The sequence below is a fragment of the Oncorhynchus gorbuscha genome, linkage group LG23, assembly GCF_021184085.1.
Source record: "Oncorhynchus gorbuscha isolate QuinsamMale2020 ecotype Even-year linkage group LG23, OgorEven_v1.0, whole genome shotgun sequence".
Lineage (NCBI taxonomy): Eukaryota > Metazoa > Chordata > Actinopteri > Salmoniformes > Salmonidae > Oncorhynchus > Oncorhynchus gorbuscha.
In genome coordinates, this window is record NC_060195.1 from 32,294,217 (window position 1) to 32,322,100 (window position 27,884).

A 27,884-nucleotide genomic window follows, 5' to 3' on the forward strand; every position below is an offset into this window, starting at 1 on the left:
GCCGTTCTCAGAGAATTGGGGAAATAGAGCTGAGGAAATGCACCTGTTGCGGAAAAATTGTGTACCTCTGCCGCACCACCGCTGTCACAACCGTTCCATATCTTCCGGGATTTTAGGTTTCTAACCACCAACGCTGAAAGTCAAGTTTCAGAATGCAGGAAGGAGAGACAGGGAGTTAGACTGGGAAGGAGTCAAGACGATACATTGCAGCAAAGGGTAGAGAGGTACGTTGAGTTTGTCGTGATTCATTCTGATCTATAACATGCATTCAAACGGTTATATTTAATTACAGTTTAAATGAAAGTTATTTTACGCACAACAGTTAATTGCTGAAGACGTCTTCCTGACACGGGAAACCTCTCTTTGGAATTCTTTACTTTACTATACTCCATTCATCGACATGGCGCAGAAACTATATGCCACTTGTTTTACCCGCTATCAGTCTGCTCTAAAACGCGCCTATTCTGATCTCTCTTTTTTTTACGTCCTCCCTTCCTGGATTGTGGAAATAAAGTGGTGAATTGATTCGGATCACAGTCGGAGTAAAGTTTACGGTTTTTTTCAAGGTAATTAAACAATCTGGACTGTTGCTAAAATACATTTTTATCTAACAGGAACTATATGTGCGTTCACTCATTCAAAAGCAGTTCTTATGTCGGGTTGTCTTCAGATCGTGTGATGATAACTCTGCTTTTTTTCCAAACTGGATGTGTTGCCAACATTAAATCCATCCCTTACATTGTTTAAGCTACATTTTGTTTTGTTGTAGCCTATAGCCCTACGTTATTTTGAGATATATTACAAGCCGAGGCAAATAACTATTTGCCCAATAAGGTGACATATTTTGTTATACATTCCATGTTGAGTAACTGTCCAGGAAATTGCACATACTATGCTATTCTCATGGATTGTTCAATTGGAATTATCATTATTTTATATAGCCTATAAACACAATGCCCCGGAAAAGCACTTTCTGTGGAGGTTTTCCTACAACTACAATTCCTACTAACTTTGCTATTCATGCAATTTCCTTGCCATGAACAGCCTTCTTCTGAACTGAGCTGCCCTACATATATTGTACACTACTCAAGCGTGAGTCGATTAGCCTCAAGCGTTCAAACAATGACGACGTTTCCTCCCCCACGAGTGACATAGCATAGCACAACAACCTTGTGCTAGTGACCTTTTGAATGCAAATGATTGAAATCAAGAAGTGTGTTTTTCCTGTTTCTTCAACTCATTCTCAACATTATTCAACGTTTTCTGAGGCGCTGGACTCAACTGGGGCTTGAAGCTCATGACTGGAACATGGCCGATGACAGGCTTGATGTCAGGATTAAACAAATGGTTTAACCAGTGCTTTCCACCCGCCGTTCTGTGTCCTTAGAGGGTGGGGACCCTGCGATAATGCTGAGCTCGTGTTGTTTTTTCCTTTCCTGTTCCCATTCCTCCATGCAACCTTTCACCCGGACAGAGAGGTTCTCTATGGGGTTTAAAAACACAAGGATCCGATTAGTCCTACTTTATCATTCCCAATACTGTATATGTGTGTGCCAGTGTCTGTCAAAATAAGATTAGCTGGAGACTATTTTCCCACGTCCTTTCCTATTTTACCATAGGATGACATGCTGAAATTAAAAATGCTATCTTTATGTAAAACATGTTGATTTATGTTTGTGTCAGACTCTAAAAGCACGAGATCTACTTTGAGAAATATGTCAGACTGTTTTCTTTCCCTGCAAAAGATTTTCTACATGATGTCATTTTTTATTTATTTAACCTGTAGTAAACTAGGCAAGTCAGTTAAGAACAAATTCTTATTTACAATGACGGCCAAACCCGAACACTGCTGAGCCAATTGTGCGCCGTCCTATGGGCCGGATAAGATCTAGCCTGGATTCGAACCAGGGACTGTAGTGACACCTCTTGCACTGAGATGCAGTGCCTTAAACCACTGCGCCACTCAGGCATAGTAAAAAGTTATAGGCTTAATTTGTTGTAGTTAGGCGTTATAGTTTGGTGTTTAATCCAGTGGGATTGACACAGTACTGTACTTCCTAGTGTGAAATGCTAGGGAGATTGATATCCTCCACTAGTCCACCTCTAATCTGTTCTGTCTGTAGCACAGTCATCTCAGGGTGTTGGCTCTAAGCTAGATCACTGTGCTGTCTGTCTGCTTGTCAGCTCAATCTCCCTTATTACCCAGCCAACTTTAGCAAGGCAGAGTCAGATGCTTCTGACGGGCTGGCATTGTGGCAGCAGCAGCCTCTGCATGGAGGCTCGCTAGAGGATCCACTAAAATTCTCGTCCGTCTGTCCTGTACTCAGAGGTGGGGACACCTTCTTTCTCCTGATAGTAACCAGGGAAAATCCTGAACCAAGTTGTAGCAGGGACCTTAAGGATTGCCTGCTCTGTGGTTGTCCCATTAGGCAGGGGATTTTAAAAAATAAACTGAAAACAACCAAACTACAAAGAGTTCCAATAGGGGCGTCACAAAATAAGTCACTTATTTTTTACCTGCTACTCTAGAAGCGTACATTTTGGCCACGGCTAGCAAAGCGTGAGCCACTTTATCCTATTGCCTGGTATGGCAACTGCTCGGCATCTGACCGTAAGGTGCTACAGAGGGTAGTGAGTACGGCCCAGTACATCACTAGGGCCAAGCTTCCTGCCATTCAGGACCTCTATACTGGGCGGGGTCAGAATAAGGCCCCAAAAATGGTCAGAGACTCCAGTCACTCAAGTCATAGATTGTTTTCTCTGATACCGCACAGCAACCAGTACTGGAGCACCAAGTCTAGGACCAAAAGACTCCTTAACAGCTTCTACCCCCAAAACCTAAGACTGCTGAACAATTAATCAAACGGCCACAGGATTATTTGTTTTGTACACTGCTGCTGCTGCTATTTATCTATACATAGTCACTTCACCCCTACCTCCATGTACAAATTACACCCGGTACCGGTACCCCCTTTATATAGCCTCTTTATTGTTACTTTTTATAATGTTTCACTTTAGTTTATTTGGTACATATTTTCTTAACTCTTTCTTGAACTGCACTGTTGGTTAAGGGCTTGTAAGTAAGCATTTCACGGTACTTGTTGTATTCTGCATGTGATAAAGTTTGATTTGAGATACACTATATAGCTCTAACTCACCTAGTGGTTCTAGCTTCGCTATGTATCAGCAACCATTGTCAGCCAATCTAGTGGGGGTTGGAAGCTATGGTGAGCTTTGATTGGTTACTCGTGCAGCAATGTTGGAGAAGATTTGCGTAAAGTTCGTGTTCCCGAACTTTAGTCCCGCCTTTTCAGCTCCCTTGCCCATACTTGCATCGCCCAACGGTCCCTGCCTATTCCGCTTCTCACCACTTTCCTTCCATTGAAAATTATTTGTGAAGCCGTTGTTTTACGGTGCGATTGTGTCTTTAGTGTCACGTCTCTAGTGTCACGTCCCGTAAGACGTGAGCGTCATGTCAAAATCTTGACAATAGAACCATATAGAAAATAATATTTTTTATGCTAGAGTAGAGCATGCCTTTCGTGGAGCCAGCGCGCGCATGCTCTGCCAAAGTTTCATGTCTGATGTAGCTGGCCAGTAAAACATAATTTCCTGCATGTTTTTTAAGTTCTGCGTGTAAACAACTATTTTTCCCATTTTTTTCAGGAAACCAAAAAATACTGTTGACTTGGCCAATGAGAAAGTGCCTTTCAGACTTTAAAGTCAATTTCTGTGTAGGGTATCATATATTGATTAATCAGTTGCAAAAAAACGGTTTTAAATGGTCTATGATTACGAGAGTTTTTCTAATCGGGTCACACAGTTTTAACTCCTGGAAAAATGTATTGCCGTGTAGGGAGGATTAACTGCTGCTATTTAATTACTTGTTACTTTTATTTCTATGTATCTGTATTTTTAAAAACTGCTGCATTGTAGGTTAGGGGCTCGTAAAGTAAGCATTTCACTCTAAGGTCTACACATGTTGTATTTGGCACATGTGATTAATAACATTTAATTTGATTTGAAAAGCCTGTCAAACTGCAGCAACATTGTATTTGTTCATATGTAATCTGATTAGTCAAGACACACACACATATCCAAGATGGCATAGCAGTCTGACATCTTTTGTCTTCGTCTTGTCGTGTCCCGGGTATATATCTTTGTAACTTTTTTCTTTGCATATATTTTTTTATATTTTTCTTAACTTCAACATAATCTCCTGCAACCTGCCTCATCCAATGTGCTCTGAACCTCGTCACCTGGATCATCGTACTAGCTAGCTGCTATCCGATTGGCTCCTCCTGGCTAACGTCCCTGTCCTGAAGCAAGCACCAGTTAGCCTGGAGCTAGCCCATGCTAGGTCCATCTCCCGGCTAGCTGAAGACGACCATCAGCCACTCATTGGGCTACAATACCTATTTTGCCAATTGGCCTGGACCCATTTTATTGCCGATCCGGAGCCCCGCCGATCCATCACGACTGGACTACCGACATAATCTGCCCGAGGGTATTTTTCAAGTGGCTCCTTCGTCGTGACGTCCCCTGAATGCCCATCTGACAGCCTGCTAGCCGTGGCCCGCTAGCTGACTAGAGCATACCGGACTGTTAGCTGAAGTGGTCCATCAGTCAATTTCTTGGGCTACTATAGCTATTTTGCCAATTGGCCTGGACCCTTTTACTACACAGACCCCTGCAGATCCATCACGACTGGTCTGCCGACGTAACCGCACGAGGGGGCTACAACAACAGACTTCTTCCATCGTGACATCCCTCTAAGGCCCTTCTGCTAGCCCCGGCCCTCTAGCTGTCTGAATCGCCATGTCTCCAGCTCGTCCAGCTACTCATTGGACCCTATGATCACTCGGCTATGTATGCCTCTCCCTAATGCCAATATGCCTTGTCCATTGCTGTTTTGGTTAGTGATTATTGTCTTATTTCACTGTGGAGCCTCCAGCCCTGCTCAATATGCCTCAGCTAACCCTCTTGTCCCACCTCCCACACATGCGGTGACCTCACCTGGTTTAATTGATGTCTCTAGAGACAATACCTCTCTCATCGTCACTCAATGCCTAGGTTTACCTCAACTGTATTCACATCCTACCATACCTTTGTCTGTACATTATGCATTGAAGCTATTCTACGGCGCCCAGAAACCTGCTCCTGTTACTCTCTGTCCCGAATGTACTAGACAACCAGTTCTTATAGCCCTTAGCCGTACCCTTATCCAAATACTTCTTTGGTGATGTAGAGGTTCATCCAGGCCCTGTAGTGCCTAGCTCCACTCCCATTCCCCAGGCCCTCTCATTTGTTGACTTCTGTAACCGTAAAAGCCTTGGTTACATGCATGTTAGCATTAGAAGCGTCCTTCCTAAGTTTGTTTTATTCACTGCTTTAGCACACTCTGCCAACCCGGATGTCCTAGCTGTGTCTGAATCCTGGTTTAGGAAGGCTACCAAAAACCCTGAAATGTTCATCCCTAACTATAGCATTTTCTGACAAGATAGAACTGACAAAGGGGGCGGAGTTAGCCTGCAGAGTTCTGTCTTACTATCCAGGTCTGTGCCAAACAACTTGAGCTTCTACTTTTAAAAATCCACCTTTCCAGAAACAAGTCTCTCACCGTTGCCGCTAGCTATAGACCACCTTCTGCCCCCAGCTGTGCCCTGGACACCATAATTGAATTGATTGCCCCCCGTCTATCTTCAGAGCTCATGCTGCTAGGTGACCTAAACTGGGGCATGCTTAACACCCCAACCATCCTACAATCTAAGCTTGATACCCTCAATCTCACACAAATTATCAATGAACCTACCAGGAACAACCCCAAATCCCTAAACACAGGTACCCTCATAGATATTATCCTAACCAACCTGCCCTCCAAATACACCTCTGCTGTCTTCAACCAGGATCTCAGCTATCACTGCCTCATTGCTTGCGTCTGTAATGGGTCTGCGGTCAAACGACCACCCCTCATCACTGTCAAACTCTCCCTAAAACACTTCAGCGAGCAGGCCTTTCTAATCGACCTGGCCCGGGTTTCCTGGAAGGATATTGCCTCATTCCATCAGTAGAAGATGCCTGGTTATTCTTTAAAAGTGCCTTCCTCACCATCTTAAATAAGCATGCCCCATTGAAAAAATGTTGAACCAGGAACAGATGTAGCCCATGGTTCACTCCAGACCTTATTGCCCTTGACCGGCACAAAACATCCTGTGACGTACTGCACTAGCATCAAATAGCCCCCGCGATATGCAACTTTTCAGGAAAGTTAGGAACCAATATACACAGGCAGTTAGGAAAGCAAAGGCTAGCATTTTCAAACAGAAATTTTCATCCTGCAGCACAAACTCCAAAAGGTTCTGGGACACTGTAAAGTCCATGGAGAATAAGAGCACCTCCTCCCAGATGTCCACTGCACTGAGGCTAGGAAACACTGTCACCACCGATAAATCCATGATAATTTAGAATTTCAATAAGCATTTTTCTACGGCTGGCCATGCTTTTTAGCTGGCCAACCCTACCCTGGTCAACAGCCCTGTACCCCCCCATAGCAACTTGCCCAAGCCTCCCCCATTTCTCCAGATAACTGATGTACTGAAAGAGCTGCAAAATCTGGACCCCTACAAATTAGCAGGGCTAGACAATCTGGACCCTCTCTTTCTAAAATTATCAGCCAAAATTGTTGCAACCCCTATTACTAGCCTGTTCAATCGCTTTTTCATATTGCCTGAGATCCAGCTGTATTCGTCGACCTGGCCTAGGTTTTCGACTCTGTCAATCACCACATTCTTATCGGCAGACTCAACAACCTTGGTTTCTCAAATGACTGCCCTGCCTGGTTTACCAACTACTTCTCTGATAGAGTTCAGTGGGTCAAATTGGAGGGCCTGTTGTCCGGACCTCTGGCAGTCCCTATGGGGGTGCCACAGGGTTCAATTCTCGGGCCGACTCTTTTCTCTCTATACATCAATGATGTCACTCTTGCTGCTGGTTATTCTCTGATCCACCTGTACACGCAGACGACACAATTCTGTATACTTCTGGCCTTTCTTTGGACACTGTGTTAGCTAAACTCCAGACGAGCTTCAATGCCATACAACTCTCCTTCCGTGGCCTCCAACTGCTCTTAAATGCCCTGCCCGCTGTCCAGCATCACTACTCTGGACGGTTCTGACTTAGAATATGTGGACAACTACAAATACCTAGGTGTCTGGCTAGACTTTAAACTCTCCTTCCAGACTCACATTAAGCATCGCCAATTCAAAATTAAATCTAGACCTGGCTTCTATTTCTCAAGAGTATCCTTCACTCATGCTGCCAAACATACCCTCGTAAAACTGACTATCCCACAGATCCTTGACTTCGGCGATGTCATTTACAAAATAGCCTCCAACACTACTCAGACTGCATCCAATTTGCTATCAAAGTGCCATCCGTTTTGTCCCCAAAGCCCCATATACTACCTAACACTGCGACCTCTATGCTCAGGTTGGCTGGCCCTCGCTTCATATTCATCGCCAAACCCATTGGCTCCAGGTCATCTATAAGTCTTTGCTGGGTAAAGCCCCACCTTATCTCAGCTCACTGGTCACCATAGCAGCACCCACCCGTAGCAACTGCTCCAGCAGGTATATTTCACTGGTCACCCCAAAGCCAACATTTCCTTCGGCCGCCTTTCCTTTCAGTTCTCTGCTGCCAATGACCAGAAAGAATTGCAAAAGTCACTGAAGCTGGACACATATCTCCCTCACTAACTTTAAGCACCAGCTGTCAGAGCAGATCACTGCACCTGTACATAGCCCATCTGTAAATAGCCCATCCAACTACCTCATCCCCATACTGTTATTTTAATTTTATTTTTGCTCCTTTGCACCCCAGTATCTCTGCTTGCACATTCATCTTCTGCACATTTATCACTCCAGTGTTAAATTGCTAAATTCTAATTATATCCACTATGGCCTATTTAAATAAAGGTGACGTAAATAAAAAACACACACACACACAAACTGCAGCACTCTGGTAAGAAGTACATAGTCCCTGTTCAATGCTTTTGCGTACATCTTTTATTAAAGTGCTTTGGTGAATGCCTGCTCGCCACCCGTTTGCCGGCTTTCCTGGCTGTAGTGTTTACTGCTCTCTACCTGTTCCCCGGCCTCTCCGCTCATGGTTTCTCTACCTGTTCCCCGTCCTCTCCCCTCACAGTAAGCCCTCCGCTCATGGGTTCTCTACCTGTCTCCATCCTCTCCCCTCACAGCAAGCCCTCCGCTCATGGGTTCTCTACCTGTCTCCGTCCTCTCCCCTCACAGCAAGCCCTCCTCTCATGGGTTCTCTACCTGTCTCCGTCCTCTCCCCTGACAGCAAGCCCTCCGCTCATGGGTTCTCTACCTGTCTCCGTCCTCTCCCCTGACAGCAAGCCCTCCGCTCATGGGTTCTCTACCTGTCTCCGTCCTCTCCCCTCACAGCAAGCCCTCCGCTCATGGGTTCTCTACCTGTCTCCGTCCTCTCCCCTCACAGCAAGTCCTCCGCTCATGGGTTCTCTACCTGTCTCCGTCCTCTCCCCTCACAGCAAGCCCTCCGCTCATGGCCACTTTACCTGTTCTCCGTCCTCTCCCCTCACAGCAAGCCATCCGCTCATGGGTTCTCTACCTGTCTCCGTTCTCTCCCCTCACAGCAAGTCCTCCGCTCATGGCCACTTTACCTGTTCTCCGTCCTCTCCCCTCACAGCAAGCCCTCCGCTCATGGGTTCTCTACCTGTCTCCGTCCTCTCCCCTCACAGCAAGTCCTCCGCTCATGGCCACTTTACCTGTTCTCCGTCCTCTCCCCTCACAGCAAGCCCTCCGCTCATGGGTTCTCTACCTGTCTCCGTTCTCTCCCCTCACAGCAAGCCCTCCGTTCATGGGTTCTCTACCTGTTCTCCGTCCTCTCCCCTCACAGCAAGCCCTCCGCTCATGGGTTCTCTACCTGTTCTCCGTCCTCTCCCCTCACAGCAAGCCCTCCTCTCATGGGTTCTCTACCTGTCTCCGTCCTCTCCCCTCACAGCAAGCCCTCCACTCATGGGTTCTCTACCTGTCTCCGTCCTCTCCCCTGACAGCAAGCCCTCCGCTCATGGGTTCTCTACCTGTCTCCGTCCTCTCCCCTCACAGCAAGCCCTCCACTCATGGGTTCTCTACCTGTCTCCGTCCTCTCCCCTCACAGCAAGCCCTCCGCTCATGGGTTCTCTACCTGTCTCCGTCCTCTCCCCTCACAGCAAGCTCTCCGCTCATGGGTTCTCTACCTGTCTCCGTCCTCTCCCCTCACAGCAAGCCCTCCACTGTTTGAACACACTCTCTCCTGCAGGGATCCACTGTCATGCTGTGCTCTGTCTGAGCAGCCTGCACCTTATGTGACGTCGGTGCTTATGTACTGAAAGTGGCTCCTCCATCAAATGGACTTTAGCTGGGGATAAAGAAGCCTCTCAGTTTTACTCCATCTTCAGTGCTGCTGATGTTTGGGATTAGATGGGATCTACACTGGTTTTCGCTGTGATCAAATTTTATTGGTCACATACTGTAACAAATGACACCACATATACCCAATACACACAAATCTAAGTAGGAATGAATTAAGACTATATACATTTGAATTCAGAAGTTTACATACACTTAGGTTGGAGTCATTAAAACTAAATTTTCAAACACTCCACAAATGTCTTGTTAACAAACTATAGTTTTGGCAAGTCTGTAAGGACATCTACTTTGTGCATGCCACAAGTAATTTTTCCAACTATTGTTTACAGACAGATTATTTCACTTATAATTCACTGATCACAATTCCAGTGCGTCAGAAATGTACAAACTGTGACTGCCTTTAAACAGCTTGGAATATTCCTGGAATATTCCAGAAAATTATGTCATGGCTTTAGAAGCTTCTGATAGGCTAATTGACATCATTTGAGTCAATTGGAGATGTATCTGTGGATGTTTTTCAATGCCTACCTTCAAATTTAGTGCTTCTTTGCTTGACATCATGAGAAAATCTAAAGAAATCAGCCAAGACCTCAGAAAAAAAATGGTAGACCTCCACAAGTCTGGTTCATCCTTGGGAGCAATTTCCAAATGCCTGGAGGTACCACGTTCATCTGTACAAACAATAGTACGCAAGTATAAACACCATGGGACAATGCAGCCATCATACCGCTCAGGAAGGAGACGCATTCTGTCTCCAAGAGATTAATGTACTTTGGTGCGAAAAGTGCAAATCAATCCCAGAACAACAACAAAGGACCTTGTGAAGATTCTGGAGGAAACGGGTACAACAGTATCTATATCCACAGTAAAACGAGTCCTATATCGCCATAACCTGAAAGGCCACTCAGCAAGGAAGAAGCCACTGCTCCAAAACCGCCATAAAAAAGCCAGACTATGGTTTGCAACTGCACATGGAGACAAAGAAGTTAAAGCAGGTCTTCCAAATGGACAATGACCCCAAGCATACTTCCAAAGTTGTGGCAAAATGGCTCAAGGACAAAGTCAAGGTATTGGAGTGACCATCAAAGCCCTGACCTCATCCTCTAGAAAATGTGTGGACAGAACTGAAAAAGAATGTGCGAGCAAGGAGGCCTTCAAATCTGACTCGGTTACTCCAGCTATGTCAGGAGGAATGGGCAAAAAATCATTTATTGTGGGAAGCTTGTGGAAGGCTACACGACACGTTTGACGCAAGATAAACAATTTTAAAGGCAATGCTACCAAATACGAATTGAGTCTGTAAACTTCTGACCCACTGGGAATGTGATGAAAGAAATACAAGCGGAAATAAATAATTCTCTCTACTATTATTCGGACATTTAACATTCTTAAAATAGTGGTGATCCTAACTGACTTTAAGACATGGAATATTTACAAGGATTAAATGTCAGGAATTGTGAAAAACAGAGTTTACATACACCTTAGCCAAATGCATTTAAACTTCTTGACTTCATATGGACGAGCAATGTCAGAGCGAAACGGACTAAGATATAGTATAGAAATTAACAGTATATACATATGAGATGAGTAATGCAAGATATGTAAGTATTAAGTGAATGAGATACTGTAGAATAATATAGAATTCTACAGCATCTGGTATGACCTCATGAGAGTGATTTTTAAATGGTAGCTACAGTGCTTGGTAAAGCAGGAGAAAATAATTTTCAAGCAGAAAGGACTACTTATAGAGATAAAATCATGTTCCCATTTCATGCCTTCTGGACTCAGCCCTGGTCTGCTCTTTGGTTAGCCTGTCTGGTCTAGGCTGACTATCCCTGAGGAGGTTAGTCTGGGACGGAGGTGCCATGCTACAGGCTGCAGACATGATCAACATGGCCTTCCTAACCGACTCGGAGCGGGAGCTGATCCTGGAGGTGTTGCGGCGGGACGAGGAGCTAAGGCAGGCCGAGGAGCAGCGTGTCCGGTGAGAACTCTCCTTCCCGGCTGTATCTCAATAGTCCTAAAGTGGCTTCCTCCTCACCTTGTCCCATTTCCTTTTTTTCTGCACAGATCTGAAATAACAAGACAGGTGGAAGCAATACAGTGGATGCTGGTGGGAATTTAGCTTTCACCTCATCGGCTCAGTATTTCACATCAGTGCAGATGAAGGAGGAAGTCACTTTTAGACTTTCAACATCCAGTTAGGCAAAGATTTCAACACAGACACCAACAGGAGAGGGTCTAACCAACGTCTTCCTTCCCTGTGTTTCAGCAAGCTGAAGACAGAGCTGCTGGACATAAAGAGGAAGGGGGCCAAGCGCAGCAGTGGGAGGTACAGTGAGCGCAGCTGCGGTCGCTGCCAGGAACCACTGGGTCGACTGTCTGCCAGCTCCAGCCAATGTAGGGCATGTAAACATCAAGTGTGCCGCAACTGCCGCGCAGTGCGCCCCAATGGATCCTGGGTGTGCAGTGTGTGTGCCAAAGAGGCGTAAGAGTCCCATTTCTCTGTACTGTATGTTACCCCACCCTATCCTTTAGCATAACCAGTATCCCTGTGTTTGCTGTATCTATATGCAAAGCGTGATATCATATGTTTTAAAGCATCTCGCTGTAGAACGCCTCTCGAGGAGAGGACAAGGATTTAAGCGGGTTTACATGATGTGGATCCGCTATGCATATCTGTTGCATTCTAAACTGGTGTCGAATTTTGTCTATTTTGACAACAGTGCAGAGTTTTTGCAATGTCAGCATGTTACTCTTCGGGTTTGGTCCATATATTTAATCCATGATGTCTTAACGCGGTGGTAACAACGTGTGGTGTGACTTTCTCCAGTGATCTAAAGAAGTGCACTGGAGACTGGTTTTATGACCAGCGAGTCAACCGCTTCACCACCACCCCTGGACACGACATAGTGAGAGCTTCCCTCAAAAAGAGGTCCCCATGTGAGTCCAGGAAACAGATGTGGGCATTGCACTGTTCAGTTGGAAACTTAAAAACTCTCACTTCTGGTGCAGAATGAAATGTTAATGTTGTGACAGCATAGGAATTTGTCCTAATTCCTCTACTCAGTTTCATTATTGATACGTGGGAAGCTCCATTACTGGATAGCTTTTGTTCATGTACTTTTTGAATTGCACTTCCTACAAATGCCATCAAAAGTAATTTATTCCCTGTCTGAATGAATGAATGAAGCCACTGACAGCGTGTTACCAGTTGTCTGTTATGCTAAAGCTCTGTGTTCTGTTCTAGTGAGGAAGAGGGAGACCATGGGAGAGCAACTGTTGAAGAGTACAGAGTTGAAACCTGGCCAGCCGACCATCCCTGTTCCCCGACCCAGACTGATGGACCTAGCGGCCTCCAACAAGTAGTGAGCCCTCTTTATATCTGGGGGGACAACACAGGCTTCATGATCATTAGAGTGTGACGCAGTTACTGTAATATGTGGTTGGAGTTTCAACTCAGAACTGTGACACTCATTGTTATTTTCACAGTCCGCCAGACACAGTTTCTGAAGAACCAGTGGCAGCTGAGAAGAAGCAACAGCACCAGCGCAGTGACACTAAATCTGCAGAGAAAACCAGCTTGAACACCGTCAGGACAGAGACGGAGCCCTCTCTTGGGACTCCTTTCTTACCAATGTAAGTCTACATCCCCAAAAATAGGCCTATGGCATTGGCGCTACATGCTAACGAGACTCATTGGGATGGCTCCTCATTATGAATGGTGTTTATGACCCAGGAAGAAGAGCACAGGTCGGTCCAGTCCAGCAGGTTCCAGTGTGTCCAGTATTCCAGTCGAAGTAGAAAGCACAGGTATCCACAGCGCCAACTTAGACACGGTGAGTTTACACATCCATCAGGTGTTGGGATTAGTTACATTTCAGCACAGTCAAATTGGGAAGTAAAAAGTCAACTTGGTAAAATATGGAATTGAGCCTAACCCTGTCATCTTCATGTATCCAGCCAATACATATTATACTGTCACACCTGACTGTAACCCCTGTCTCTTTCCATAGTCCTCCGTAGTGAATCGTCGTAGTGTAAGTCCCTGCACAGGGTCTGTCTTATTGGAAGACGACGGGCTGTTCAAGAAGAGCGCCAGACAAGGTCAGAAACCCTCCGGTGAGACTCTTGTGTGTCGGTCGTCTCAGTAGTTCTGATTCCCAAGCTATAATTAAATAAAGTTATTTTTAAGGGCTTCAGGCCTGCTTGAGTAAATGAAGGCATGCTCATTTAATGTCTTCATGTGTTTCAATCAGAATTCACATCTGTGCTGGACCTGCGTAAGGAAGTATCGGAGGGCTCTATGGGTGACAGAAGCAAGTCTGTGCCTGGCCTCAATGTGCCGGTGAGCAGAAGCCCACTTCCTCATAATACACTGAGGCATAATAGTTCTGAGGCATAAAATACTTCTTAGTATTGATGACAAATGCAGTTGCGTTGTCTTTTGCATGAGTTCAGATTTGCTTGTTGTCATTGCAGGATGACGAGGAGGATGATGAGGACATTGATAACTTGGTGAGCATCCATAGAAAGACAGTGGGCTCAAGTACCTCAAATCTTCGCGGCTCCAAGGTAAATGCATGTGATCCTCACTTATCTTATTTTCATAGGTTCTAGTTAGTGTGTGTGATGCCAGTTTTAGTCCCTGAAGATATTTTTAGAAACAGAATTGATAAGTCAACGACACAATGTTTTGGAGACAATTCAGGATATCCTGGTTCGTGTGTTGAGCTGCTGCCTAATTAAGTTACCATGGCAACAAAGGCTCAAGCTCAAAATTGCTTCAGGGCAGGAAAATTTGACTGTGACCTGACTTTCATTGTCACAGTTTCGGCCTCGTTTGTGCGCCTTTCCAGGAACAAGTTTGTTTCTTGATTGGATACGATACGTTTACCTTTCTCGTCCAGGTTGTAGAATTGTATCCAATATCAATGCAGTTGAACTACCTACTAACAGCTACTTGGTGAATTGTGAATGTGTCCACCACAGAGTACACTGGGGAGTCTGATGAGTATTTACAGTGAGGCAGGAGATTATGACTGCGTGGAGGTGAGCGGGGACATCGTGTTCTCTCTCAGCTACGATGACACCACCCATAGCCTGGCCGTCCTCGTCAAGGAGTGCCACTCGCTGGCCCACGGGGACGCCACACGCCAGCGTTCCAACCCGTGAGTGTCCTCTCGGGACTAGGGTCTAATAGGTGTCTCAGTAGGAATTGATGGGTGCATCTCAATAGTGTGAAGATGCTTCTTCCTTTTGTATCCTCTCCTTCATATCCCCCTCATCTGAAAACACAGGATGGATAAAAGTAATGGTTGACGCCTATCTGGAATTGTATTTCAACTAAGCTGTTCGGATGCATTATATCGTGTCATTGCCAACAGTGAGAGTACACCCCCACTCCTTAAAGTGAGACAAACACCCTTCCGTGGGTTTCCTGTCTTCTTTTCACGATGACAGTAGATGAGCGTTGCTGTAGAAAATGATTCCCAGTAATCCTGTTGTTTACTCTAAACACACTTCAGTGTTATTACTGTATGACATAACGTAGATCATCTTAGATGTCCTGTTTACAACATTTTTGATGTTCCCAGAGGTCATTTATCAGAGTTCCAATGGGAAGATTTTCCATTTAATTCAGAATAAAAATTATAATTTGTATTCTGGAAATGTAGGTACACATTTTTTTGTGATTGATTATAATACACCAATGGCTGTTCATCTGGGTAAGGGGGTGGGCTCTAGACATATCAGCCAATCAGGGCTTTGCATGTAAATGCATTCAAATTTTGTTCCTCACGCTTACATGATCAGAGTGAGAATTTCAAGGGCCAAAGGAGGATCAGGGAAATAAGTGATAAAACATATCTTGGAGTTATTTTCATTAAATAAACACGCACACAGTGATTTGACATGCAGTGATGATTTTAAAAATACTATTACCAAGATTGCATGGGGGCTTTTAATGTGTTGAAAAATATTATTCTCATGTCGTTTTGTCCTGCAGGTATGTCAAGTGCTATCTTCTCCCTGACAAGTCTCGCACTGGTAAAAAGAAAACCAGCATCAAACGAAACACAGTGGACCCCACCTACAATGAGATCCTAAAGGTGATGGACTCTCTGGAACTGCAGTAGAATTAGATGGACACTGATGAACCTGGGCTGTGGACAAATCCCTTATTATTTGTCTCTCAATGGCTGGTCATTAAGTCGATAATGCCTCCACCTTCACTAGGCAGTAAGATTGATGTTGACCTTCAAGATAAAGAGTTTATTGCTTCTAGTAAACGGCAAACAAATATTGATTTTGTTTCTGCCCTTTTTTAATTCACTGAGTATACAGACCAGGGAACTCTGATGTGAAGGCCAGAGAGGGTGGAAGGAGAAACTCTAAAGATGTCGTTTCACAGATCAGTGAGGGAAGGGTTTGATGTTGACGTTGTCCTGCCACTCCCTCACACTTTTTCCCTTCTTCTCCTCCAGTTCTCCATCAGCCGCTCCCAGGTGCTCACTCGTTCCCTCCAGCTCTCTGTCTGGCACCATGACCGCTTGGGCCGTAATGCCTTCCTGGGAGAGGTAGAGGTGCCTCTGGACTGCAGGGACCTCGACGGCCAACACGAGGAGTGTGTGGCGCTCATGGGAAAAGTAAGCCTGAGTAGGCGCCATCATCAGGGCTCAGAGTTGTTCTTGATCAGGTTTCATGGTTGGAACAAACTCCAGGCCCTACACATCAATAATTTTAAATGTATTCCTAATCTACAGTATACATTATTAACCTGTAGTCTAGTGGTTTTACCTCAGCTGTTCTTCTCTTCATAGGCATCACCACTGCAGTCCTCTGCCTTTTCTCAGTACAAAGGAGAACTGGTGATTTCCCTGAAGTACGTCTCGACTAAGAAACCACCCACCGAGAAGACTAAAGGTAGGACTGCCAGTGTCGACAGAACAGAGGAACAGAAAAGCTCAGTCGACACTGTATGTGTTTCAGATCCTTACCAGTGGCTGTCTGACACCATTATCCCCCCTAGGCAAGACTCTTTCTCTAGGCGACAAGTCAAAGACGGAGGAGGGAGGGGAGTTGCACGTCTTGATCAAAGAGGCCAAGAACCTGACGGCAATGAAAGCAGGGGACACGTCGGATTCCTTTGTGAAAGGGTTTGCTTTTGGCATGATATCACTTTAAATCTTCACATTCACTCGGAGATTATGAATTTCTTCTGTTTCATCATTCTCACTCAGGTGATGGTGCAACTCCCACTAATTTTAATAAAAATACATACTTTATTGATTACTAGAATTAAAACATTGTTGCCACCTAGCGTTCATCAAAATGTAATAGTTTTCACTCATTATGCTTTAACCCTAGATACTTGTTGCCATCAAAGTCCAAGTCCACTAAGAGGAAGACTCCGGTGGTGAAGAAGACTCTGAACCCTCACTACGACCACACATTTGTGTACAAAGACCTGACCCTGGACCAGCTGAGTAAGATGTGTCTGGAGCTGACCGTGTGGGACCGGGAGGCCATCTCCAGTAATGACTTCCTGGGTGGGGTTCGACTCAGCACAGGCACAGGTAATGACACAACACCTTGTTGCTTTATGGAGGGGAAGTGTTATGGTAGGGAAGCATCCATCGGCAGTATTCCTCTTCCGTTTTTAAATGTTTGATTCAATATTTATCATTCCGTTGCAGGTCACCTATTTTGCCGATGTTAAAGTTGGTAGTAAAGAAAAGCTACCTCAGAAGTCAAACATCTAAAAGGGAAAGGGGGATACCTAGTCAGTAGTACAACAATGCATTGAACTGAAATGTGTTTCTGCATTTACCCAACCCCTCTGAATCAGAGAGGTGCAGGGGGCTGCCTTAATTGACATCCACGTTATCGGCGCCCGGGGAACAGTGGGTCAACTGCCTTGCTCAGGGGCAGAAAGACAGATTTTTACCTTGTCAGCTCAGGGATTTGATTCAGCAGGTTACTGGCCCAACTCTCCTGCCCAACAGGCGACCTCCTCTGGTGTTACCCCCTCTGGTGATAAGCAGTCGGCCCATTGTTTAAATCGCTTCAAAAGCAGTGAACTCCCAAATGTCACACTATGCTTAGGGCTCCTGTATTGTGTGGACAGGTCAGACCTACTTTAGTTCACTGCATTTCTGTTGCCCTACTTTTCAGCCACACTGAAGGTTGGAAAGGAGGAAGTGGAGGCGGAATCAACAGGGGAGGAGGTGTCTCTGTGGCAGAAGATGATGCAATACCCTGACTCATGGGCAGAGGGCTCTCTTCCATTACGCTCCTCTATGGGCAAGAACAAGAGCAAGTGAGGACCCCATCTCATAACCTGAGAGAAGAGCAATTGACAAAGGGCAATCCCTCAACTTTTTATCACCATTATTATCTGTAACCAAAAGACTATCACAGCTGTGTTTAACCGCAAGCACCAAAATAAGTGCTTTTGAAAGCATATATAGTAAATTCATCTGAGGTCTTCAGGTATTTGCTAGCCGAGGTATAATTTCATATGTTTGAATGCAAGGTTGTGTGTTTAATGTGCAAATGCTTTTTAAAATCATAAACAGCACTAACCAAAGAGTTGATCAAATTCAACAACTCATGTTTAATTGACATTTTTTCCCACATATTTCTTCAAGCTAAATTCCATCCATGATCAGCAAACCATTCATTATTAACTAGGGTGCTTCATGGGGGTTGCCGGGTGTTCAGTTTCAGGCTGAATCTCTGTTGCACTCATTTTTGGTCCATATCATATCTTGTGTGGTGCTTCATGGCAATCGAATGAAAACTACTGTACCTGTGATAGGGATGTCAAGCATGTGGTACATTGAAATATATATGTAAATATGATCAGTTGCACTAAAAGTGACCAATTTTATTTCTCAACCTCTATCCTTTTGAAAGTAAATGTCATTAACTTTCATACTGTAACTTGAGTCAAGTTTGCTTTTACTATGGCTCACAGGAGGTTGGTGGCACCTTAATTGGGGAGGACAGGATCGTGGTAATGACTGGAGCGAAATAAGTGGAATGGTATCAAACGCATGGTTTGATGCCATGCCACTCTCTCAGTTCCAGACGTTATTATGAGCTGTCCTCCCGTCAGCAGCCTCCACTGCTATGGCTGTATCAAATTTTATTCATTCACCTAATAAATATGTGAAATGCCTAAACCTGTAATCATCCGCCTTTGTTACAGTGCAGTATGGGTAGTGAAGTAAAAAAAGATGCGTACATATGTTTCTATACTTTTAGACCTGTAAAAACAGGCTACCTCTATCTCTAAAATCTATCAGATCATTATCTATCAGCCAGTGGAAACATTTCACTACCAGAGCTGTTACCTGCGTGTTTCCTTGTTTCTCTCTCTATTCTGGGCCACCCCGGTGTCCATGATTGTATCTCTACATAGCACAGAGGAAAAAGCGTTGCTATCTACATAAGTGTCTGACCTCCCCAAACCACTGTCTTAGTCACAGTAGTCTCTGTGCAACTCCAGCCGATGTCGTTCTTCTTCATCCAACAGGTTATCATCGATGTATGAGAAGAGCTCATCGGATGTGGTGGGAGTGATGAATCTCTCGTGGTCCAAACCATCCTTGTCCAACAGCACCATGTTGAAGTAGGATCTGGAGATCCTGAAAGCCTGCCTGTACAACACACAGCACCAGATAACCATTTAGTGTCGAGACAGTGATGGTGTATTTGATTGCCTGAAGATGGAGTGTAGCCAACATGATTATGCCAGATCCCCTTACCTCAGACCCTCGATGACCTCAGTGTCCAGGTGACGTCCCTTGATGCGGCCCACTTCTCGAGGGGGGGAGCCTAGCAGCTCGATCACCGTCACTTGACGTAGGTCCAGACCACAATCTGCCTTCTAGGCATGAAAACACCCCAAGAATGATCACAATCATAAAAACAAGCTGCTTATATTTCATTTGTATTAAATCCCGTAGTAGCTAGCAGTGGCGCTCCCTTGTGGAAGTAAGTTGAGTGCAAAATTTCCCTGACTAGCAGATAATGCCCTAACCATCCAGCTGTCTTTCTGGGCGTGTATGACATTGCAAAGGACTTTAAAGGTGAGTCGAGACTAACAGATCTATAGATCACCTTGCCTCCTAAATAACTACTCAATATAGATCAGTCGGTCCATTTACCAATGGCACATTACGGTTCTGGCGTCTCTTGACTCACCTGCACCATAAGGTTCTGGAGCTTGTAGTCTCCATGGGCTACGTTAGGTGCCGACACGATCAGAAGCCTCCTCTTGTCATAGAACTGGTCCAGGAGGGCAGATGCTGTGTTCACATCTGTTTTAAACTCCATTGCTACATGCGCAATAAAAAACAGTGTATTGTTGGTGTAATCACTTTACATGTATGGGTTAAATTATGAACACAACAAACCAGATTCTCTGTCATTGGCTCTCAATACTAACTGACACACTCGGCGGGGCCTCAGTCCAGCTGCGGTCGAACTGGCAGACTCGGCGGGAGGTCCCCCGCCTCTCGTGGCCCCCATCACAGTGGTACTCGCACACCGCCCCGTAGTTGTTCCCGTCAGAGTCACAGGTGAGGTAACCATGGAGAGGGGTCTTGAGGACTGGACACCTCCTGACTGGGGGGAGAGACAGCAGAGCCTGATTTCACAAACCAATTGCTGATCTATGTTCAGTTGTTTAGATCATAATAAATAAAATCATATGGACAGGGGGGACCTGATCCTAGATCAGCACTCCTACTCTTGAGATGCTATATGAATACGGGCCCAAAGCAGCCATCTTCGAACAGTACTGAAATATGATGACTCTTGGATGTCTATAAAGGATTTATAGAAGTTCTCCACAAGGGAAATATGATTGTTGTTTGTCACTGAAGGAATTAGACTTATACTCAGTAAAAAAAATCCAGTATTTAGTTGCGTGATGAAATGTATCAATTGAACGTTGAATGTTTATTTGTATAATGTGTTTGTCCTGTAAAGTATGGGTTTTGCTCTAGTCCAAATGTCAGATCATTGCGTCTGACATTGACAGTGATGTCTTACCCTCAACCCGAACAATGAACTTGCAGGCAGCCCTGTTCCTGGCTTGGTCGTGTGCTGTGTACCGGATAATGTTTATCCCCTCTTTAAAGTTGCTATCTGGCCGCTGGCCTATCAGCGTTACACTGCAAACAGACACAACAAACACATGTTTCACCTCCAGATAAAGCAAAGGGGAAGAAGAGGAGGGGAAAAGGCAGTAAATAAGGACTGACATACTCTAATGTTTTATCAGCAGTATCCGTGGCAACCGGCAGGTCCCAGGACACTCTGGCGGTTAGTTTCCCAGGCTCTGCGACCTTCACCCGAGACAGGGGACACTTTATTTTGGGAGGATCATGATCTGAAACAACATCAGTTTGGTAAACCAGTGAAGAACAATAATATACTTTTTTTGTTAAATGTTAACATCTGTTGGTCTTGGTCAACTGAATCAGTTCCTCTTGAGGGAAGGGAACTTTGAAGATTAGAAATATGTATTGGTCTTGAGTCAAAGACAAAAGAAGGAAATGAAACATGTGGAAAGAGAGGCACTAGATGAGTATCTATCTGTGTTGTGTTTGTGTTGTGGGAGACATGCCCATTGGGAGCTGCCCAGGCCTATGAAAGAAACAAACAAACATATGCTTGCAATCATTAAGGACGGGGGAGTTTTTCAAGATAAAATTTTTTATGGAATAGAGCTAAGCGAAGGCAAAATCCAAGAGGAAAACCTAGTTCAGTCTGCTTTCCAACAAACACTGGGAGATGAATTCACCTTTCATCGGGACAATGACCTAAAACACCAAGGCCAAATCTACACTGGTGTTACTTACAAAGAAGACAGTGAATGCTGCCGAGTTACAGTCTTGACTTTAATATGATTGAAAATATATGGAAATACTTAAGTGGTTGTCTAGCAATGATCCACAACCAATTTGACAGAGCTTGAAGAATTTTAAAAATAATATTGTACAATCCAGGTGTGCAAAGCTCTTAGAGACTTACCCAGAAAGACTCACAGCTGTAATCGCTGCCAAAGCTGATTCTAACATGTATTGACTCGGGTGTGAATGCTTATGTAAATGAGAAATTTCTGTATTTTATTTTCAATACATTTTCCAACATTTCTAAAGATGTGTTTACACTTTGTCATTATGGGGTACTGTATGTATGTATGTATATTGGTGAGAAAAAAATTGATATCTATTTTCAAATCAGGCTGCAACACAACAAAATTCAGAATAAGTCAAGGAGTGTGAACACTTTCTGGAGGCACTGTGTAGGTTGTACCTTCACAGATGGGCTCTGCCCCACTCCAGGACCCCCCAACCAGACAGGTGCGAGAGTGGTCCCCCTCGATCCGGTACCCCGGCTCACAGATGTAATCACACCTAGAGTCCACCATGTATCCCTGGGTGCAGTGGTACGTGCCGTGCCAGATCAGGTGCAGCGTGTTGCAACGAACCTCTGTGGAGTCAACACACCATAGTCAAAAAGAGATACAAATTACTCCTATGGAGGTTTTTCTAAAGAAAACGTAGGTCCTTTTTCATTAACAATAGATGATATGTATCTGTCTGTATTCAGCCTGTACTCACGGCGGCAGTGACTGGTTCCAGACCAACGTCGGTTGGGCATGCACTGCACGGAGGTTCTGCCCAGCAGCTTGTAGCCGCGGTCACAGGTCATCTCGCAGAGGGTGCCCAGGGTGCTGCGGTAGTTCCCTCCACGGGGGGAGTGGCAGGTCACATCCCCATTGGCCAGGCTCAAAATGTGACACCATCTTGGATCTGCATCGAAACAACACTGTTTAATCACACACTGGAACACAGCGCCAAGACCAGTGTGCTACAGACCCAATTGATATCAAGAGATAATGATTTCAAAACAGTGATGTGGGGTACGTAGATTTCCAATTCAGTGTAAGTGTCCACTTACATTATGACAAGCTTATTCCTAATGTTAGTGTTGTGACTGTGTGGTTCTCCTTACTTACTCCTGTAGTCCAGTCTGGGAGTATAGTACTCCTCCTCTGGGACAACATCATTGTAGCTGCTGTGCAGTGTGGTTCCAGAGTCTGAAACCAATGTTAAACTTATTAGCTCTGATCAGTCATAGCAAAAAGGCATAAAACAAAATAAAACCATTTGTTAGCCACTAATGTAGTTATGGACTATACTTATGGCCATACTCGGCATTGTCTCAGGATGGTAAGTTGGTGGTTGAAGATATCCCTCTAGTGGTGTGGGGGCTGTGCTTTGGCAAAGTGTGTGGGGTTATATCCTGCCTGTTTGGCCCTGTCAAACAAGGGTATCATCGGATGGGGGCCACAGTGTCTCCTGACCCCTCCTGTATCAGCCTCCAGTATTTATGCAGCAGTAGTTTATGTGTCGGGGGGCTTGGGTCCGTCTGTTATATCTGGACTATTTCTCCTGTCTTATCCGGTGTCCTGTATGAATTTAGGTATGCTCTCTCTAGTTCTCTCTCTCGGAGAACCTGAGCCCTAGGACCATGCCTCAGGACTACCTGGCATGATGACTCCTTGCTGTCCCCAGTCCACCTGGCCGTGCTGCTGCTCCAGTTTCAACTGTGCTGCCTGCGGCTATGGAACCCTGACCTGTTCAACGGACGTGCTACCTGTCCCAGACCTGCGGTTTTCAACTCTCTAGAGACAGCAGGAGCGGTAGAGATGCTCTAAATGATCGGCTATAAAAAGCCATCTGACATTTACTCCTGATGCGCTGACCCGTTGCACCCTCGACAACGACTGTGATTATTATTATTTGACCATGCTGGTCATTTATGAACGTTTGAACATCTTGGCCATGTTCTGTTATAATCTCCACCCGGCACAGCTAGAAGAGAACTGGCTACCCCTCATAGCCTGGTTCCTCTCTAGGTTTCTTCCTAGATTTTGTCCTTTCTAGGGAGTTTTTCCTAGCCACCATGCTTCTACAACTGCATTCCTTGCTGTTTGGGGTTTTAGGCTGTGTTTCTGTACAGCAGTTTGAGATATCAGCTGATGTATGATGATGACTCCTTGCTGTCCCCAGTCCACCTGGCCATGCTGCTGCTCCAGTTTCAACTGGCCTGGGCCCTAGGACCATGTCCCAGGACTACCTGACATGAGGACTCCTTGCTGTCCCCAGTCCACCTGGCCATGCTCCTGCTCCAGTTTCAACTGTTCTGCCTTACTATTATTCAACCATGCTGGTCATTTATGAACATTTGAACATCTTGGCCACGTTCTGTTATAATCTCCACCCGGCACAGCCAGAAGAGGACTGGCCACCCCACATATGCTCTCTCTAATTCTCTCTTTCTTTCTCTCTCTCGGAGGACCTGAGCCCTAGGACCGTGCCCCAGGACTACCTGACATGATGGCTCCTTGCTGTCCCCAGTCCACCTGACTGTGCTGCTGCTCCAGTTTCAACTGTTCTGCCTTATTGTTATTTGACCATGCTGGTCATTTATGAACATTTGAACATCTTGGTCATGTTCTGTTATAATCTCTACCTGGCACAGCCAGAAGAGGACTGGCCACCCCACATAGCCCGGTTCCTCTCTAGGTTTCTTCCTAGGTTTTGGCCTTTCTAGGGAGTTTTTCCTAGCCACCGTGCTTTTACACCTGCATTGTTTGCTGTTTGGGGTTTTAGGCTGGGTTTCTGTACAGCACTTTGAGATATCAGCTGATGTACGAAGGGCTATATAAATAAATTTGATTTGATTTGATTTGATGTAAGAAGGGCTATATAAATACATTTGATTTGATTTTATTGACGATATGTACTGTTTTTTTCCCACTCATAAACCTACTTTTGTATTTATTTGCTTATTTGTGATGAATATCAAATGATTTTGATGTAGAACATGAAGAGTGGAATATAGGTCACGTAGAGAAAGTATTTTGGCATGCTAATGGTTTTTCCACAAAGTCTCAGTTCCACACAACCTGGTTTCTGGTCCCTTCCTGAGCCAGCTTCCTATTTAACACCTGGATTTCCAATAAGAGAAATCTCAAAAAAATAAAAACCTCTCCAGGGGTTTGGATCCAAAACCGAAGTCCAGTCAAACCAGTATGCCTCTGACAAAAGACTGACTTTCTAGTTGGCTGACGTTTCATTTATCGCAACGTAAGTGTTTTAGCACCACATGGAAGTAAAAGGTAATGGTAAAGAGTGTAGGGAAATGACTTAACTGGGCACACATTGCTGAATGTGCACTGAAATCATGACACATGAAACAGATGAAGCTGGCGAGCAGAAGTCCCCTACTCCATTTTGAATGTAATTACTAGTTAGTACTGGGTCTAAAGCTGTTAACATCTCTTTTTGCCTACTTAGCATTACACTGTATCTTTAAACCTAGGAGCTGAATCTAACTTTCCATACAGTAGGTCTCCCTTAACACCCTCATTCTTTCCCCTCACTTGTGGTCTCGCCTATTTCAGGAACATAATCCCTTGAAGGATATTTATAAGGGACTCTACTGTTTAGAAAGAGGGCTGCCAGATTTGAGGGTTTTTTGAGCTGAGTATTATCCCTGAATATTTGTAACAACATTGTTCAGATATTAGATTAGCTTGCCCAGCCTACAGGGGAAGTTAATGAGTCATTACTTTTAATTTAGACCGATGAAAATTCAATTCATGGTGACACAACTCAATAAAGTTTCTAATGTTAGTAATTTGGGCACTTGCAATAAACTGCTAAACTTCCACTGGAAGAAGTTACAATGATGTTACAACCCTTTTCATCAAATGTCTTGTTTCTAGTCTGACTCTGAATAACATAAAAACATGCCAGTATATTTCTATCACCCGAGTCTCCCTCATGTTAGCAAATCCAAGTGAGGATAATCTTTCATTTACTGTCTATAAACAGACTCTTCGCTATTCAAGATAGTTTACATTTCAGCAGCAGTTGTACAATAAAATATAAACATCAACTTTATAGTTAAATATTTTCCAACCATTCTACAATCAACAATCATTCTGCAGTGATTGAAATCCTTTGCAACATGTCTCAACATGGTAGACATTAGTAGTCAAACACCTCTTCATCCTAATTGCCTATTTTCCATTAAAGCAGTAATGCAGGCTGCTGCAGTGTGGCCGCCTGATGACGGTGAGGTTGTAAAAAGGCAGACTGACACAACGTGCATCACAGTGAGACCAGCCTGGCACACGTCCAACAGCTCCCATTGAGACGGTTACTTTACCACGAAGACATGCAATGACCACTGCAGGGAGAACATCCAGCTAGGAGAAATGAGTCACATTGGAGGGGGTGGATTCACAAGCCCACTATTCACTGCAGTCCAACTGTACTTCAATGGACATATTCTTATGCTGAGGTTTAGAAAGGCCATTCCCAATTAGCAACCGTTGTATTTCAGTTGGAGAAGTGGTAAAGGACGAGAACCTGTGATAACAGCAATGGCGAGACATAGCCAGAATCAATCCATTAGCCGACTAGATTTTCGCTTTGTTATCAACTGGCAGTGGGTATGAGTTTGGGTGGATCTGAGGTGACTCAAATCACTGTCTTGGAGGGGTTAAATTAGGGCCTTGACACAGCTGGTCCATGCACACTCAGTCATTTGTCTGTGATTGGAGTTGTAATTACAGGGGTCTGAAAAGGGGTGACATACCCAACATCAGATAACAAACACAGGTAACTATAGTGAGGACTTCTATTCACCCGCAAAACATATCTATTCATGACTAAATGCATAGATGGCATATTTGGGCTTCTTTGCTCTCTCCTTAACCGAAAAAGAATGTTACAAGAGTGGATGAGTTTCTTTTCAGGAAATACCCCATGCTCTCTTTGTATTCTGTCAGTTGCCTCTAAAGATGCCACTGCAGCTGCTTTCCATTACCTGCCCTATAACTGTGGTGATGGAGGTATGTCCTCACTCCCCATTGCATGGACTGTATCATGGACCATAGATGAGATTAACAAGGAAAGCATTTGTCTCTCCTGGCATTAATGATTTTATAGTAGCTTACAAAAGTATAGTTTGAGAGTGTCCAAATCACAAATGCTTATGCAACATCAGGTATAGAATAACATGTGCATACATGTTGTACATCAAGGCTAATGCAAAGTTTAAACTGTGAGTAAAGAAACATTAATAGTCTAAGTCAAAGTGTAGTATATCTAAATCTTACCTTCATTGTGTCCCAGCAGCTCTCCAATAAAGGTCAGCGTGAAGAGGAAAAGGATGTGGAATCGTGACATGCCAACACGGTCTTGAAGCGCAAATATTCAGATTAAAAGTGGTTCCACTGGGCATCTACTGTAGCCAAGGTGGAGACCATTGACTAACATACAGCGCAGAATATTTGAAAGCAACAATGAAACCGTTAATTCATTTAACCGTTTTTTTGTTTACTGACAAAATCATTAGCGTTGTTTTTGTTATATCTCTCTAAATCAAGAATAATCCCACCAACGCTCCAGACAAACCAGCCTTGCGCCAATTTTTACTTGACAAAGTCCTCCTCGTTTATCACATTTACTGTTCGAGAAGTTACCGCTGGGAGGCGTTGTTGGACTACATATAAGGGCTACCATAAAGGACTACGATACCGACTGGTTGGGCTAACTGCGCACGCAAGAGGGGCAAATAAATGATACATTAAAGCGCCAATCAGCGATTGAAACCAGCGTTCAACCAGTTCGCAGCAAGTCGCACGTGCTAGTTCCGGCAAAAGTCACAATAACTACATTTCTATTAAAAAGCCACAGGCTGCTGATGCCGAAAGCCCACTCGTGTCTGCCTTGGTTTTACGAGACAAAGACCTGAGTTTTCACCCTGATGACTGTACGCATTTTTAGTGTGTTTAAAGGGGCAATCTGCAGTTGCTTCATCCATTTTTGGACTTCTGAATTAATGACATTTGCCCATTTGATTCTTGAAGAATATAACGTCTGGCCCAATGAGCCAAATTCAACTGTCGCACCCAATCAATATAAGCTTGGTTCACTCCAATGTTTGTAAACAAATTAATAAAAACAAAAACTATACCACCTCAAAACTATAACTTTGATATCATGGTCAGTCCTTGCGTCCATAGTTATATATATGAATTTGAGAGTGGTTGAATTTCTCCAGCCCCATCCCTCAGCTTTTTACCGAAACAGTTGAGAAGAACGCTTTCTTATTGCTGCACGTGTATAGCGGCATTACTCTTGTATCTTGTAGCGTTTTGTATTTGTCATGTGTATACTGTCTCATCCGATGAGCCACAATTGACGTTTCCTCTATGAAAAATGAAGTTATTATATTCTGTTCTATTATATTATTTTGGAACATCATAAATACAAGCGAAATAAAACTTCCCATAAATCCTAGGAATTAATTTCTTCTTCACAGGAAAGTGAA

The 27,884-nt window shown here is 44.4% G+C and overlaps 2 protein-coding genes across 6 annotated transcripts; one reads left to right on the forward strand and one right to left on the reverse strand.

Moving 5' to 3' along the window:
• On the forward strand, nt 1–18,637 carry sytl4 (synaptotagmin-like 4). Of its 5 annotated transcripts, XM_046324983.1 has the most exons (18): nt 2–224; nt 515–566; nt 11,257–11,430; nt 11,719–11,934; nt 12,280–12,389; nt 12,697–12,814; nt 12,939–13,085; nt 13,186–13,285; nt 13,463–13,568; nt 13,706–13,794; nt 13,929–14,021; nt 14,439–14,617; nt 15,457–15,559; nt 15,935–16,096; nt 16,271–16,373; nt 16,480–16,606; nt 16,818–17,026; nt 17,625–18,637. In XM_046324983.1, the coding sequence occupies exons 3-18, from the start codon at nt 11,312–11,314 to the stop codon at nt 17,771–17,773; spliced, it is 2,130 nt and encodes a 709-aa protein (XP_046180939.1). In that variant the 5' UTR covers nt 2–224; nt 515–566; nt 11,257–11,311; the 3' UTR covers nt 17,774–18,637. The 5 variants fall into 5 exon arrangements, with proteins under 5 accessions (XP_046180940.1, XP_046180939.1, XP_046180936.1 ...); XM_046324984.1 differs by lacking the exon at nt 515–566 and having other exon boundaries at nt 1–224; nt 12,697–12,811; XM_046324980.1 differs by lacking the exon at nt 515–566 and having other exon boundaries at nt 3–224.
• srpx2 (sushi-repeat containing protein X-linked 2) lies at nt 17,965–27,873 on the reverse strand. Its single transcript, XM_046324987.1, has 10 exons — nt 26,668–27,873; nt 22,489–22,569; nt 22,091–22,282; nt 21,783–21,959; nt 20,730–20,853; nt 20,514–20,635; nt 19,902–20,084; nt 19,662–19,795; nt 19,223–19,344; nt 17,965–19,114 (listed from the first exon to the last, which is right to left on the reverse strand). Exons 1-10 carry the CDS (start codon nt 26,735–26,737, stop codon nt 18,934–18,936), a joined length of 1,386 nt encoding a protein of 461 aa, XP_046180943.1. The 5' UTR covers nt 26,738–27,873; the 3' UTR covers nt 17,965–18,933.
• Between the last annotated feature and the right edge of the window lie 11 nt (nt 27,874–27,884).